This window comes from Rhodamnia argentea, chromosome 2 (genome assembly GCF_020921035.1).
Source record: "Rhodamnia argentea isolate NSW1041297 chromosome 2, ASM2092103v1, whole genome shotgun sequence".
NCBI classification, from domain to species: Eukaryota; Viridiplantae; Streptophyta; class Magnoliopsida; order Myrtales; family Myrtaceae; genus Rhodamnia; species Rhodamnia argentea.
In genome coordinates this window covers 22,271,443-22,288,648 of record NC_063151.1, presented here as the reverse complement: position 1 = coordinate 22,288,648, position 17,206 = coordinate 22,271,443, and the positions used below count along the sequence as shown (strand labels likewise).

At 41.0% G+C, this 17,206-nt stretch overlaps 1 protein-coding gene, 1 long non-coding RNA gene and 1 pseudogene across 2 annotated transcripts in view; 1 reads left to right on the top strand and 2 right to left on the bottom strand.

Moving 5' to 3' along the window:
- Positions 1 to 5,129: 5,129 nt before the first annotated feature.
- On the bottom strand, positions 5,130 to 7,204 carry LOC115750711 (annotated as a pseudogene).
- Positions 7,205 to 12,377: 5,173 nt separating this feature from the next.
- Positions 12,378 to 17,206, top strand: part of LOC125313969 — a 47,642-nt gene continuing 42,813 nt past the window's right edge. The window contains exons 1-2 of the long non-coding RNA XR_007197710.1: positions 12,378 to 12,441; positions 13,842 to 13,849. This is a non-coding gene — a long non-coding RNA (uncharacterized LOC125313969). The remainder of the gene's footprint in view (positions 12,442 to 13,841; positions 13,850 to 17,206) is intronic.
- Positions 12,422 to 15,039, bottom strand: LOC125313967 (wall-associated receptor kinase 2-like). The gene is made up of 3 exons (XM_048275371.1): positions 14,127 to 15,039; positions 13,869 to 14,018; positions 12,422 to 13,632 (listed from the first exon to the last, which is right to left on the bottom strand). Exons 1-3 carry the CDS (start codon positions 15,016 to 15,018, stop codon positions 12,422 to 12,424), a joined length of 2,253 nt encoding a protein of 750 aa, XP_048131328.1. The 5' UTR covers positions 15,019 to 15,039.

Below are 17,206 nucleotides of genomic sequence, written 5' to 3'. Positions count from 1 at the left end.
TAAAAAATAAAAACAAGGGAAGGAAAAAAATTTATAAAATTTGTCCACATCGGCGCCGGTCTTACCACATAGGACGGCTAGCGCCGACTAGATCGTCATATCAATGATTTCCGATCAAAATTTGCTGGAGTGACCAATTAGGCAAATCATTAAAAGGTTTAAGATTAAATTGACAAATTATCACAGGGTTTCGACTAATTTGGGAAGTTGTGCAAAGATTTATGACTGAATTGGCGGCGCTACAATAGGTTTAATACTTTTTTTTTTTGGTAAAGTACAATAGGTTTAATACTTTCCGGACAATTTTCCCAAGGAATCATAACTGTGAAAATTGACAGATTATTTCAAGTGCTTCATAGTAACGAGAATTACATGATCGCATTCTACAGCCTAGATGTAATACTTTCTATGAGTATAGATATTATGTTGTTACTTTGAGAATTGTTTAGACCATTTACAATTCTTTCAAGTCAAAATTCGGTTCTCCGACTTGAAGTTTATAACAATTTCACACTCTAGGTTTTTTATGCAATTGGATCCATTTAACATGCTCGCCCTTATTGAAACAATGATTTCCAATTCCATATATATGAACACTTGTTGGAATGAGAGGTAGGTCTGATGAAAAGACTAGAAAAGGTACCTTGACAACCATTTTGAAGACGGGGGTTCCCTTGAAATCCCTCTAAGCAGTTGCACCTGTACCCATGCCCATTCTCAGCATCCGTAAAATTGGAATTCTCTTGGCACATGTAGGTCGTTCTATTCTTCCTAGCATCATCGCATGTTTGATATGGAATCAACCACTCAAGAACTGAAGGGACCACGTCATACCGTGGCTTGTATGGACCGTCGGTAGAGAAGCTAAAGAAGCCGTCTTCGGCAACGAAAGCGTACCCGCATAGATTGAATCCCCAGATGCCAACATGATTGTTGTTGCTAACTTGCTAGTGATAGAGATGTCGTACTGGTAAGCATCTCGAGGTATGCTAGTCTTGCAGCAGCCGATGCCCAAGCACAACCCATCAATCACGTCCGAGAGGCTGTCACACGAGGATAAGCATCCCGTCGCATACTTGCTTCCTCTTCGACCTCTGAAAGTAGCAGACGTGTCGCATCCCACGGCGATGAATTTGTTCTTGGCAGTAGACACGGGGAATATGGCAAGAGCGAGCGAAGGATCAAAATTCTGTGAGCTGCCGCCGGACAACATATAACAATCTTCGGCCACTAATGCCGCTACGCTCATCTCGAGAGATATGTTGACTATGGGGATATTAGATCTTTTGCCGGACATATAAGGAGTGGGAGGATCGGTCGAGTTGTCGCAAAAAATGAGGAAACAATCTGATTGTTCTTTGAAGCAGCAGTCGTTGCTACGAGGTTGCCACATCTACTCGCGCATCCGGGCTTTCTTGCTTGAACTACATCCGCCGTAACTCTGAGAGTAGAGCCACCAATGTGCACAACAACAGTACAACTCGTGGGAAGTCTATGGAGCAACCTGGATTCACCCATCATTTCCTAGGAATGAGATGATGTTTTGCAACACGATAATGAGCTAAATAGCATGATGACAATCTTTATAAGTGACAATGGAGCTCCTAAAAAGCTAAATATCATGTACATTACTCATAGTCTCGACAATTTGTTATATAATTAGTAATAGGGTCTTAAGTGAGTATTCAAATGAGGAAACTGCATACAGACTGTTGAGATGCATGTATGAATTGTGTTAGAGAAGTATCACATCAGAAAATTTGTGTGGTACAGAGCAATTTAATATATTCAAGTTAGGTCATAACTCAATAGCTTAAATTTTTTAGTAAATGTGAATTCAACTGAATATATTGACGGGCTCAAACTTAGACTTAAGCTCTCTCTCTTGGTGATCTCCCCGCCAATAGGTCAAAGCATTTTTTTTTTATTAACCAATTAGTTTGTGTGGATTAATCGTCGGTCATGGCTGTATAAAGTCAGCCCAACTTTATATGAGATTTGTTTGTTCTTTACAACCAGCCAGCTGAAAGTGCAATGGTGACAAAAGGTGATGTCAGGGCTTGCAATTAGCAGTGTAAACAAAACCGAGTTGTATCAAAAGTCGAAGTGAACGAGTAAAATAAAAGGACAGGACACGGACAGGACATAGCATAGGCCAGACCCGAAGCTGATCAAGTGCGACTTGGAACGACTTGGCAAAGTCAACCAGGATGGCAGAAACAGGGACTACTGACGTTGGGTGGACATTTTGAAAGGGACAGCATAAATAATTAGTAATTCCTGGCGGCAACATAATCAGTTCTTCGTCATTACTTTTATTTTTATACAGACCTAGTTAGCGTAACCATACTTACGGCTTTAGACCAAAATATATATATACTTACGGCCGTTTTCACTCTACTTCTGAAGGAGTATTTGCGGATGTGCTCACCACGTGATATTTCATTAACTACTAATCTATTATGGTATGCCGCTTCACAAAGTACTGCCATTTAACCCAACTAACATAGTTAAACAGAAGGTATGAGAAAAATTTACCTCGGATTGAGTTTATACTTGGAAAAAGGGCAAATTAAATAAAGTATTTTCAAAAGAATATGGTATATTATTGTTGGCACTCAAAATAATCCGCTCGTCGGTACATGTGATATGCACGTGAAAAATCGGCACACGTGCTAAACACGCGAGGAGCAAGTGTCTCGACAATATCAAGATACAAGGAAATCATGTGCAAAACACGTTAAGATCCTTACAAGTATCGATTAGCAAAGAAACGTTGAACGAGCCACCAAGACCGACGGAGGATAATGTCACGTGTCCAAAGTAGGGAATATATCAAGGATGGACAAAGTAAGCTTCAAGCATTGGTTCCAATGAAAGGGAATTCCGCCAACAATCCAAATACTTTCCAAGGAGCGCCAGAAAAGATGAATATTTTCTTTTGAATTACTTGACGGGAGAACTATCATCGATAGGCAGATAGCTTTATGAGAATACGAACCAGGAGTTGCTTAAAGCACGCAAGACGTGAGTACATGGACGAAAATGAAGGCATTGAGTCAATACAAGAAACCCGGAAGCTATCGACGATTCTTGACAATTCGGTTTGAAAGATATGAAGGTGGAGAACATGGGCACGACTGATCCGAGAAAAGAGGTTAGAATTGATGCAAAGGTTTAAAATTATCAACAGTGCTCTGCCCAAAGCCAATAATTGTTTGAGGAACTGGTCAAGAGAGTTTATGAGAAACAATTGACGTGGCAGCTATCGACGTGCTAAAAACTATAACCGTTGAAGAGCACTTACCTTTCCTACCATTATAAATACCACCAAGCATCCACCGAATAGCCTCACGAACAAATCAACAAAATTTATCTTACCTTTACTTATCGCACTACACATTATTTTTCTTAACTGTAACTTTCAGATTCTCATCGTCGAATCAAACTCCGGCATTTATCTTTATCTTAAATTTTGCATCATCGAGTCAAACTCTGATATATTATCGAGGTGTATTCGGGCTTTGTTGTCGAGATAAATTCCAGCATAGTTTTAGATACGTTTGGTCCGTTATCTTTTGAGTGGAATTGTGTTTGCGAAACCCCGTCGAGTCAAACTCCGGTTCGATTTACATTTGTGTAATTTCTTTCCAGTCCCCTTATATCGATTTCATTTGAATTGTACTTATCAAGTCTCCCCATTGAGTTAAACTCTGGCTAAGTCCATATTTATGTAATTCTATCGGAATCTTTGCAAATTTCATGTGTTGATTTTTTGATTGTCTAGATCTCTCCTGTCCAAAATCTTCACAAGACCCCATATTACATTTAAAAGCTGAAGAACCAATTTTGGTAAAAGATATTTTGTCGTAGAGAAATTCCGGCGAAATATCTTTTCGGCACGTCCGATGGGATTGTTGTGGTTGATCCAAGTATGACAATGAGAACTAAAAATCAATGCAATCCAAACAATCTTTGCCATGACAACTCTCTACCACACCTTGATGATCAAACAGGCGTATCGGAGTCGTCAAATGCACCTCCAGTGACGAATCAAACGCAGACGCGTGTGGATGATACTCGAAGACAGTTGATAGGTGAGCAGAGGGCGCAAATCGAGATAAATCTAGCAGCATTGGCCATCCTAAGAAGAATATTCGAAGAGTGCCAGATTGAGATAGCCAATTTTGTAACTAGGCATATAGCAGACACGGTCAAGCTTTTAATCATCAATACGATTAAGGAGTGTGATCACAGGTGAAGTAGTCCTGGTCCTATGTATGGCTTGCATGTTGCTACATAATTGATCAAATCCGGTTGTGGAATGTATGGCAAGGTTCTAATTAGACCTCTATACATCTTTCCATCAACTATCTTTTCAGTATCATTCTTCCTTAGCTTTTCATTCAAAAGCAGAGGAAATGACAACTGATTTTTCCTTGATCCATCTTGAATATCCCTTCCCTTGCACAACTTAACATAACAATATTTCTTGAAAGAGCTAGATTCCTTCATTGGATCGAGAAATTCCCATGCCCATAAAGTAGCTCATAAACCCGAGGGCGATCAATTTGAAGTTCTTCGTAGTTCTTACTGCGACAATCATTTCTGAATCACTTCCAGCCCCAACTACCAAAGTACTAACATGCAGATACACCGTCAAAACTCAAGTTGTGCTTTCAAATGAAGTTTGGCCTCGCTTTTCTTGAACTCGCACTTGACAGAATCATGAAAATCCGGCTGTTTTGCTTTCCTGCAATGTTTCACTCAACTTGGGCACTATTTTTGCTCTTTGCATGGAACAGATCCCAGCACCTAAGTTGGATAAGTCCCACCAATAAGGCCACCAATCCATACGAAATCCTTTTAATGGGACAAATTTGCTGCAGGGTGATAATCATTCTGACAATGGATTTATTGATCACTAGCCTAATACGACAGTCATGCATGTACGGCTTACGAAAAGCCATCTCCTAAGGACGCTGACCGTCACACTGGTGTCTGTCAGAAACTCAAAACATATACCAAATCCTGGCTTAGTACATGAGTACAACGCTACTGATTTACAAAAAAATGAATGATATGAATGTCAAAGGAATAATTTTGTACAATCTTCTCATCTGCCACTACTAACTTGGGGGTATAACATGGTTTTTCGTACTATCAGTATACCCTGTGTTCGTTGTCCCAGGACTATTTGCATAAATAATGGAGTCCATCATCACGCCTAGCAAATGGACCGTTTCCTCTGGATTCAACTCGATAAACCCATGGATCGTTAGCCATTGCCCTAATTGCATCCAATTCAATTGCCACTTCCTTCACGGTCGGCCTCTCCTCGCCTTTTAATCTCAAGCACCTATTTGCAAGATTGGTAACTTTCCTCACTTGCTCATTGTCTTCGTTTGCAATGAGCTCCTCAACAATCTGAAACAGTCGGTCTTCTTTCAAGGCCGAAAGAAAGTACATGGCCAAGCACCACTCTTCTTCAGGTTGATCGAAGGAGAACGCCTTCTTCCCTGTCAACAACTCGACTAGCACAACCCCAAGGCTATAAACATCGCTTTTTTCCGTCAAGCGGCTAGTGTGCAGGTATGCGAGTCTAAGTATCCCAATGTTCCATGAACCACAGTAGACAATTCATCTTGATCGAGCGGGACTAATCGTGAAGCTCCAAAGTCGGCGACTTTGGCAGTGTAATTAGCATCCAAAAGGATGTTGGTCGACTTGATGTCCCGATGGATTATGGGAATGGAAGCTGCGGAGTGCAAGTAGGATAGGACTCCTGCGGTTTCCGAGGCAATTCTCAACCAGATCTCCCAGGACATCTTGGAGGACTTGCTCGGGCTGTGGATGTGATCGAAGAGAGTCCCATTGTTCACGAACTCATACACTAGCAGAGGCACTTCTGTTTCCAAACAACACCCCAATAGCTTGACCACATTTCGATGATTAATCTAGAAAAGCACTATGACTTCGTTAACGAACTGCTCAATTTGGCTCTCATCTACAAGGTTGGACTTCTTAATCGCAACTATCATGTTATTTGGCAAGGTCCCTTTGTAAACGGTGCCGAATCCTCCTCCGCCAACTATTCTGCTCTGGTCATATTGCTCGGTGGCCTTCTCTAGCTCTTCAGACCTGAAGACCTTCACGGCGTTTGTGGTTCTGTCACGTTCATGTAATTGTTGCTGCAAAAGCAAGCCACCATTTTTTTGGACTCAGAAAACAAATATTTCCTACAGCGAGCTCAATGAATGAATATCATTTTCTCGAAACCACATTAAGATCGATACTAATCACAAAAATCATCTGAAGAGGTGGAAGAACTTACCAACCAAAATCACCACCAAAAATCATCTGAAGAGGTGGAAGAACTTACCTACAGCGAGCTCTGATCAGCAATGCATCCTTGCGCATCTTCACCCTTCTTGCCATCGCCATGATAACCCTTTGGGCATGAGCATGTACATCCCCCCTCAACGTTATGGCAAATTCCCTTACACGGGTTCTTCGCTGGATCCACACATTCATCAATATCTACACAAATCAAACACACATTAAAATGCTTACTCTGAAAAAAAAAAAAAAAAAAAAAAAAAAAAAAAAAAAAAACAAGCGCATCAAATTATCATCATCGAGCACTCGAATTTGTACCAACCTACACAACCAAGGTATGGATTCCCCTCATACCCGGAAGAGCAATTGCAACAGTAGACGAGCACGTCAGCGAAATCAAATTATCATGTTAGGTATCGAGGTCTGGCAAGATCCGATCCCATTGCATGCCCCGTCTTTCACGTCCTCCATTCCGGTGCACACCGAGAGGCAGCCACTAGAGAAGCCCCGGCCGTTGGCTCCCGCGATCAGGCTTAACGTGTCGCACCCGATGGCCATGAACTTGTTCTTAGTGCTGGAGAAAGGGGACGCGTGGAGCCTCGCGAAGGCGGTTGAGTATGGCAGCTGCTCCCCGGGACTCGGTGTAGCAGTCCTTGCCGATGTAGGTGTGGACGCGAAGTTCGCCGTCTAGCAATTTGTTGAGGACTTCGATGTTGGAGTACCATAAGTAGGGCTTGGGGGCGGAGGCGGGCAGGGTGACATTGCAGCGGATGGAGAAGTACTCGTTCAAGAAGCAGCCCTCTCCGATGCCGAAGGGGTAAGGCACGGCGACGCCGCCACAAGTTTCTTGGCAGTTGGAAGATACGGTTTGAGATTACGATGACGATGCCAACATTAGTAGCTGTCCGACCACTAACATGATCCTCATTGTCTCCGAAGGATTCCACTTTGAACCCATGTCTCCCTCTCCTGAATTTGTTTTGTTTTGGAAAATGATTCGTGTTCGTTCTTATAGCGAAGGAAATGCGATTGCGTTTGCTCGTTGACAAAAGCACACAGCCTTGAAGTTTCTCGTATTCTTGTTTGAGTAAGCATTGACTTGGCGTTTGAAAAGATCGCCACCAACTACACCTTGTCCCACATGTTTGGGATTTTGTCCAATTCTACGTCCTCCTCCTACTCAATTCTTCTTCTAATTTTGCCCTCAAATATTGATTGGTCGTTCCAATTCTATCCCAAAAATGTTGCCGCAAGTTAAAAAAAAAAAGGTTTATAGTTCCCATTCCGCCTTGTAATACTTCCTTACTCCCAGTCAATTGAGTTCTATACAATATTGGAATTCCTTTATAATTAAATCGTAATAGGTAGAGCATCGTATGACATGATGTTCATATAATATCTAGGCATGTCATTACTAGGACAAAAGAAATTTAGACAAATTGCACTTACAAACTAGGAAAAGATAGAAGATATTGAGCAAAATGAGGGTGTGCCTTATTTCTCATTTTTATGAGTGCTCTGAAATCATCTATCGAGGCGGGTAAGACCCCCCCACCCACGCCAACCAAAAAATATCTCCGCTAGAGCTGGGTAATGGGCCATGTCGGGGCATGGCCCGGCACACTTGGGCCCACGCCAAGAACGAGCCCGTTTCAAACGGGGCCATGCCCATGGTACCTAATGGGCTGACCCAGGCTCAACAGCTTTTATTGGTTTGCCAGGCCACATGGCCCAGCCCAACCATTTTATCCCACCCCACGCTAATATCGAGTTCTAAAATTTCCTCGAGCAAACTTCGTGATCATAAGATAGATAAAAACGTGGAGAGTAAAATTGTGACTAGTATCACATGATGTTCTTAATGCATCAGATTACCTCTTTTATTGACTAGAATATACACTTGACTACGTTTTTTTTATTATCAAGAACTCCCAGTAAAATGAAGGAACTTTACCAACCAAATTCTTCATCAAATGTGATGATTAGCAATGCATCCTTATTCATCTCCACAGCCCTTCTTGCCATCACCATGATAACCCTTAGTTGTCAACCGTGGTGTTTAATATGAGCTTTCATAACACAATGGTTTTTGGGACACCGCGAGAATAACAGTATTAACAATCACTTAATCATTCCTATTTTAATATTTAGATACTTTAACAATCCCCTTCAAAGTTGGCTCTCCATTTAAACTTTTTGGCGGGGAAAGTTACCAAAAGTAACAATGAAAAGCAAAAACTCTCGATCCAACATATGCTATAAATTTAGGAGCTTCATCTTAATCAAAGCAATCAGGAAAGAAGAATCATGGTCGACATCCATGAGCTCCTCTTGAAACTTGTGGTCCTTGGGACCATCATAGTTGGGTCCATACCTTGTGTAACCACCCACTTTATTCATGTTTACATTACTACTAAAAAGACAGAAAAATATAATTACTATATCCAATAACTTCTCACTTTTTTGTCTATTTCCTTGTGTAATCACCCATTTTCTCATACGTTCTCCATAAATGACAAAAAGAAAAGTCCCATTAACATCGTGCATAAATCATGCAAAGAGCGTATATAAAACGTCATTGAAGTGTTGTTGCATTGGAGGACTTCAAGAGAACACCACAGTCCTACGCCATTCGCCAGCTGTTTAAATCTTCGGGATGGGCAAGGGCATTTTCGCCCAAAGACCATTTAATCAAAATTTTAGTTATATTAGATTAAAGATTAAATAAGATAAAATTTTGCAAAAACAAAACAAATAGAATCGGGAGGGCTGTGGTCGCCGCCCAATAGGACAGCAATGGCTGGCAACCCTTGCCAGAACCAGGAGAGGGTTGTGACTCTCTCTAAGATATGGGTGTGGGGCTGCATGAGGCTTGGCCTCTTGCAAGTGATCGAGTTGGTCTAAACATTGCGCGAGGCTGACTTAAAGTTGATCTCATGCATGTAGCGCTTGACGCACCTGTGGGAGAGGAAGAAGGGCTCGTCCACTTCATCATCAATGTTGAAGTCGGTGGCGTCCAAGTCGGTGACGGATATCCGCACGATGTGGGTCGGTCCGGGCATATTGTTCTTGCATACGGCTCTGGTCAGCTTCTTCATGATGGTTCGGTGCTCGATGTACTTCACTAGGTCCAAGAACATTTGGGCGGAGGATTAGTTGCGGTGGCTGATCAAGAGCGAAGACGCCAACTTTGGTGCGGAGTTTCTTCATCAATTCTTGGCGGCTAAGAGTAGTTACCCTCCTAAATTCGAAGCGCTTGTGCGGGATTAATTAGGGGCTACTTATTATTATTATTATTATTATTATTATTATTTTAGGTGCTTCTTTTTTGGCCTTTTTCTTTTTAAAAATTTTAATACCGTTGGAGACCATATAAGATTATAGTTTTCTTCATGCGGAATCATATCATATCTGTCCCTATCGTTATATGCTAACCAATTTCCTGGATCAATGCACATTAATCATATAAACTTGCACAATTCTGCACACTTGTCTTGCTTAGTAATCTTGAGTTTGCCTAGTAGTCCTTTCCTTTGCCCTAAACAGCAAAGAAACGCTCTTTCTCATATTAATTACCTGGGCTTGCGTGGCCGGACACGTGTCGAGCTCGAGAAATACTAAAACGACAGAAAAATATAAGTAAAATTTCTAGTAACTTCTCACCTTTGATCCATTTCCTTGAGTAACGCCCCATTTTCCCATACTTTCACAATAAATGACGAAAAAAAGTATACCATCAAACCGTCGTCTCCCTCACCAGACCACCTGAAGAATTTCAAGCTCTCCGTATTCGACCAGCTCACTCCCATCCTCCACACCTCCGTCCTCCTCTTCTACACCTCGAACGCGAGCGTTTCGTCTCCCCACCGGCCAAGTCATCTCAAGTCGTCGCTGTCCAGAGTGCTCGCTAGTTTCTAACCTCGTTGGGAGGATCGGAGACAACCTCTACAACGACCGTGACGGGTCTGCTCATCCGAAGGGTTTTGATTTTTTTTTTTTCGAGAAAAAAGAGAAAAAAAATAAATATGCAGCCAAAAGCCATTTGCATATTTTTTTGGGCAGCGCATTTTACACTCCCACCATAGCTAAAACACTCTCAATTATAGCATTTTGACAATATTAACCTTATGAGTCCCATCTTTTTTTTAAGCATCCTTTTTATTTGGTTGTGATTTTCTTCTTTGTCTTTTGTCATGGGTCATATTTTCCTCCTTTCTCTTTATTTCTCTTTGTTTCCTCTTGATCAAATCATGGTTCAAGCCTTAAGGTTAACAAAAGGCAATCAAATCCTCAGTATATGACTATTTGTGCCATAGGTCATATCCAAACTCGACAAGAACAAATGATTTTTTCAGTATAGGTCCATTTGAAGGCGACGAAATTTTATTTTCTTCGCCACCAAAGTTTCAATGTTGTCGATTAAGTCTAAACCTAATCCTATTTACTATTCGGATAGATTAAAATTGATAAGAATTATAGAATGGAGGGCAAAACAGTTATTCAAGGACAGTTTATTGCAGTTTTGCTTCAGGACAAGAGTGCGAAAATTCCTCAGACGTGTGTGAATCGACGTGGTTCTTAAAGGTGCATCCTACACTTTTTCGCCGTGAAAAACTTCGCCAAATTTGGAGAAACTCACTCTTGGAGCAGACACAAATCTGCACTTTGCGTACCATGACAGCACCCGTAGAAAAAAGAGGAGGAAACCTTTTGTACATTCGGTCGCGATTAGATCCGGTGCTTGATCGCAGCTAGAAGATCCCGGTTTTTTCAAAAATACAGCTGAAAAAAATTACCAATTTAAGTATTTTTTAAAAATATTTATCCCTTTAGGGCGTGTGCGCCTCTTTTGGAGGCGCGCATGTGCGCGTTCGCCGAAGAGCGCACACCTTTTTTTTTACTTTTTTAGCTGCACATTTTTTTACTTTTTATATTTATAATAATATTTATTTATAACGTTCATATTTATACAACTTTATAAATATAATTTTTTTTACTTTTTCTTTTTTCAACAACACTTGCGTGGTTGTATAAGGAGCTATGTAATGCGACCGATCTATCAACACACCAAATCGGTGGTACCCTACATGTATTGTAGATTTGAGTTCGGTTGTGTCTTCCCATGCATCAGAAATCATAACATTTTACCAAATGCACCTCTTGGTAGTCGATATGTAATTTATTGCTTTTTCAGTTCTTGGGTCACAAATTTTTTGCAGTGCCTATAATATATTTAACTGTTCTTATTTTGGTTTATGCAGCTGGAGTCAAACCCGACGGATAACAGATGTCCCGACACATATTTTGCCACATTTGCATTACCAATTTGATAGGATGGCATACGCAAATGTAAGTAATGATAACAACCAATGAGTTCAATGTAATGTTAGTTTGTAAATTAATTATTTTTACAATTTATTAGTTTAATTTGATGTGTTTTAATACGATAATAGATTACTGGTAGCCCTACATCGATCCCATGCTCCAAACTCTACTAGATTAGTGCTAATTAATTATTCACATAATAAACAAACTAATTACATAAACATTAAATTATTTATTAATTATATGTCTTAATAAATTTTAAATTAATTATCAATAATTACATTATAAAAAGAATGTTTAAAAAGAAAAAAAGTTACATTTATAAAGTTGTATAAATATAAACGTTATGAATAAATATTATTATAAATATAAAAAGAAAAAAAAGTAAAATGTGCGGCTAAAAAAGAAAAAGAAAGTAAAAAAAAAGGTGGGTGTGCTCGGCAAAAGCGCACGGGGCCCTAAACGGGTAAATATTTTTAAAAAGTACTTAAATTGATAAAAAAAAGTTAACCATATTTTTGAAAAAAGCCGAGAAGATCCTGACCTGGTAATGTAAGGATTCATATGATTTTCATTTATGAAACACAGATCTGACTTTCATTACTAGATCCAAAATATAGACAAAGGCTCAACCACAGCGGCTAAAACGCGACTCCCCTAGTACTAGTGGCATCTATTTTATAACGTTAATCAAGAGTTTTCTTACACGCTTAAGAATCTCTTGATGAAGAAGGAACATCTCGTGGTTGTTCTCATCTCATCTGCCACTATTAACGGGTGTCATGACATCGTGTATCATGCTCTCCGAGGGCCCAGTGTTCATGGTCTCAATACTATCTATGTACACACTGGGGTACGTCGTCCCTCCCAGCGGAGGAAGCGCCTCTTCTCCGTGCAAATCGACGCTACTCATCCAAGGATGACTAGATTTCTCTTTGAGTCCGTCCAGCTCAATCGCCACTTCCTTCATGGTCGGCCTCTCCTCTCCTTTTACTGTCAAGCATCTCTTTGCAACATTGGCAACTTCCCTCACTTGCTCGTTGTTCCCTTCATTTGCAATCACTCCGTCGACAATTTGGAACAATCGATTGTCTTCCAATGCAGAAAGAAAATGCATTGCCAGGCTCCGCTCTTTCTCGGGTCGGTCAAAAGAAAGCACCCTCTTCCCGGTTATCAGCTCAGCTAGCACAACCCCGAAGCTGTAAACATCGCTCTTTTCGGTCAGTTGGTTTGTGTGCAAGTATTCAGGGTCCAAGTATCCCAATGTCCCCCGAACTAGAGTGGACAATTCGGCTTGACCAAGTGGGACTAATCTCGAAGCTCCAAAGTCAGAAACTTTCGCGGTGTAATTGTTGTCCAGTAGGATGTTTGCCGACTTGATGTCGCGATGGATTATGGGAATAGAAGCCACGGAGTGCAAGTACGAAAGGACACCGGCAGTATCCGAAGCAATTCTCAATCGGGCATCCCAGGACATCTTAGCGGACTTGTCGGGGTTGTGGATGTGGTCAAACAGACTTCCATTGTTCACGAACTCATACACTAACAAAGGCACTTCGGTCTCCAAACAACATCCCAAAAGCTTGACCACGTTACGGTGATTAATCCGAGAAAGCACTATGACTTCATTGACGAACTGCTCGATTTGGGTCTTGTCCACGAGTTTGGACTTCTTGATCGCGACAACCGTGCGGTTTGGCATCAACCCTTTGTATACGGTACCGTATCCACCTCGGCCGACTATTTTGCTCTCGTCGTAATTGGTCGTGGCCTTCTCTAGCTCTTCGGCTGTGAAGATTTTCATGGTGTTGGTGGTCCTGTCACGTTCGTGCAATTGTTGCTGCAAGAGCAAGCCACCGTTTTGCTTGAAGTACTGTTCTTTGAGCCTGATGAGTTTCCTCTTTTGGATTCCCAGATACAGAAAGCCTGCGCTGAATAGCAACAACACTATTGTCCCTGCGCCAGCGCCTGCATGACATAACCAGTTATTTTGTTAAAACCATTGATAAATCTAGCTTGTAGCCAGCTCTCTTTCTCTACGGGTTAGTTTCTCTTTTCCAGTATTTTTCTTCTTCTTTTCAAAATCCTTCTCTCGAGTTTTGAGTTCTCTTTATTGGAGTAGAGACATAAGATTATCGTCAAAATCAGCTACTTAAAAATAGTAATGCTTGAGGCAGACACCGAAGTAAATCGAAAGAACATACCGACAAGAATCTGCACCAAATGTGATGGATTAGCATTAGCAGTGCATCCTTGCCCATCCTTCCAGCCATCACCATGATCACCCTCGGGAAAGCAAGGGACAGAGCGTTTAAAGCACTGGTTCTTATTTGGAACAGCACATTCGTCAATATCTACAAGAAAAAACAGAACACACATACATATCCTAAGTGATGGACTTAAGAAGAACTGAAAATATATAAATAGTAAGGACAAAGTGAAAATTGTCGATGGAAAAATACCTTGACAACCATTCTTGAGATACGGATTGCCATGGAAACCTTCTAAACAAGCGCACTTGTACCCCTTTCCGTTTTCAGCATTGGTACAATTGGTGTTGTTGGTGCACATGTAGCCCGCGCTCCGCTTGGCGACGTCACACGTTATATTCCCTACTGCCCAGTCAAGAACTAGCGGCGGGTTGTTGAAATGAAGTCCCGAAAGATCACCAGTGCTGAAGTTGTAGAAATCGCTCGCTGTGACGAAAGCGTAGCTGCAAGGGTTGAAACTCAGGACTTCGCTATGGTTATTATCGATACCAAAGGAGATATCGTAGCCGAATGAGTTGGGAGGTACGCTCGTCTCGCAGCAACCGATACTCAAGCATGAGCCATTAGTCACTTCGGAAATGTTATTGCATGCCGACTTACACCCAAAGATGAATTTCTCTTTGCTGTCCACGAAGTACGCGAAAGTATCGCAACCGACAGCAATGAACTTGTTCTTGGTGCTGGATATGGGGAAATCAGCAAGGGTGAGCTCGGGAACGGCGCTTGAATTCCCATCGTACCCAGCAGAGGTATAGCAGTCTCGAGCGATGGTCGCGGCTACTCGCATCTCGTGATCCTCGAGAGAGATGTTGAGTACTTTGAAGTTACTACTTTTATTATACCAATAAGGCGTTGGAGGGTCGGTAGCGTGGTCGCAATCCACTGCAAATGAAGAAGGAACGTTAGGGCAATTGGGACCACTGTCACTCGATCGGAAGGGGAATGGAATCGAGAGGTTTCCGCAAGTGCTCTGGCATTCGGGTTTCCGCAAGTAATCAGCAGCTTCTGCTGCTAAGGGATTGTGGTATGGACCCAATACAGCCCCAAGCACCACAACTTTCAAGAGAAGCCAGTGGATGACCATGGCTCTTTCTGCAACTCTTTGAATATAACGTGTTTTTTTTTTTCTTTTGATGGATTAATTTGATGGGTTGGGGGGTTTATATAAGGAGAAGTAAGGTCGGTCTTTTTCTTTTGCCCTTTTTTTTTCTGGTCAAGTAACTGTAGTAATTGGCTTAGTTCAAGCTGTGGAGCTAACACCAGCAGGTCCCGAAGACTCGCAAGAGACGACTCGCAACGTCGAAGTCCTGTGCCATGAAGTGCGGTGCAAGGTTACATTTTTCCAAATTCATAATTCACTCTGTCGGAGTAATCTCACAATAAAAATCACGCCTTTATCTAAAGGCTTGAGCTTATAGAATCGTTCGTAGTGATCTCACTGAATCTTATACGGTATCAAAACAGGAGATCCTGAGTCGAAAGAGAAATATTTTTATGCCTAGTATGAGGTAAAAAAAATAAAACTAAGCGTAAATGAGAGTGTCAGAGTAATTAATTATTAAATCACATCTTTATCTAATAATTTGAGTTTTTAAAATAGTTAACGGTGAATTTTAAAGAAGAACAAAGCCAATGTGAGCCGGATACTGGAGTGCTCTTGTCAAAATATAAAAATAAAAGAGCCGCTCTCACTTTTCAAATAATCTCTGAAAGGATGCCTAGGGTTCGATTCTAGAGGTCAAGGAAAGCAAAAGTCTTGGTCTTCTCCTGTCCCAATCGATTTTACGGTAGTTCGCTCATTGGTACGTCCTTTTACTTTTGCGGCAAAAACTTAAAAGTTGATAGGGAAAGGAGAAGGACTTAGGGTGCGCACGAAAACACTTTAGAAATTACATTTCTCTACCAGAAGCCTATCTGGCGGAGAAATGTATTTGATAAAAATCTGATCGACGTAGAAATCCATTTAGTAAAAAAATTGACTTATGGTACGATTTTTCACTTCTGATAAGATTTTTCACTTCTGATAGAATTTTTGGCCAATTTTGAGAAGTAAAAAATTTTAACTTTTCGGTTCCAAAATCACTTCTTAGACCACACCCGCCTTCACCGACCACCATTGCTGTGACCGCCGGCCGTCGAGCACAGCCGCCGCCGACCACTGCCACCGCCCAACCGCCGCCGCCGCCGCCGCCGTCGACCATCATCGCTGAAAATTTTGTTAACAATGTTTCAAAAGTATAAATTTTCAACCTTTATCAAACGAATTTTTCTGATCAGAAGTCAATATAAAGCAGAAGTAAAAAAAATCAACTTTTACTTTTGAGAAGAAGTAAAGAAATCAACTTCTGATCGGAAGTTGATTTCTCATGGAGAAGTGTTACCATGCGCGTCCTACCCTCCGTTTTTTTCTTTTAACGAAGAAAGAGACTTCTTGGTAAACTCTATAACACGACAACTCCAAAAACATAACATTAGGCCGTTTCTCTCCGTCGTTAAAGGACAATTCCTTCTTCTTTTTTTAACGAATCTCATTCGTCGACCGACAAGAATTAATAACAATCACCAACCTTTCAAACTAAAGTTGACGCGCCAAATTCCTTTAAATGGCTTATTTGTTGAAAACAGCTTTAAACTCAATAAATCGCACTGCTCCCAACTATTGATTGAACTAGTAAGATGCTGCATGGGTCTAAGACTACATTTATTGTATTTTCCTAAATATTGAAGTTGACATGAATTTTCACAAAACATTTGAACCTACTATCAAAATCATGTTCTCCTCGATAAGAGGGGACTATGTCACGGCCTCTCCTTTCATGAAAAGAAAAAATCTGCTCTTCTCGATAATTTTCATGTCAAATCTTCTTACCAGATTTTGGCAATTTTACTTATCGGCACGGGCCATGTATGGCTTTCAAAATATGTTGATTTGGAACTTTGTTTTGTTGCATATATGTTGCATTGCTATGTATGCAAATAATTTACGACATCATATGGAAGACTTCCAGAAAATTATCAATAAAGTCCCGAATCTATTGAAGTTATGTCAATTCACTCTCAATTTTTGTTGTTGTTGCCAAATCAATCATAAACCTTTTTGCATTTATTTTAATTCAGTTCATCCGATCAATTCTGATCTTAAATCATTGATGAGGCTCACCCTTGCTAGTATGAGCTTCACTAGAGGTCGAGGCCGACCCTCGCCTCTAGCCCCGTCGACCGGCTAGAAAAAGAAGAAAGGGAAGAAAAGAAAACAACTGAAAAAAAATGAA

What these genes read in the sequence shown, in the direction of transcription:
- LOC125313967 (XM_048275371.1), bottom strand. Translation starts at nt 15,018, where the DNA reads ATGGTCATCCACTGGCTTCTCTTGAAAGTTGTGGTGCTTGGGGCTGTA. An exon ending in TCTCAAGAATGGTTGTCAAG is followed by an intron (nt 14,019 to 14,126) that starts GTATTTTTCCAT and finishes TTTTTCTTGTAG; the next exon opens with ATATTGACGAATGTGCTGTT. An exon ending in TTTGGTGCAGATTCTTGTCG is followed by an intron (nt 13,633 to 13,868) that starts GTATGTTCTTTC and finishes TATGTCATGCAG; the next exon opens with GCGCTGGCGCAGGGACAATA.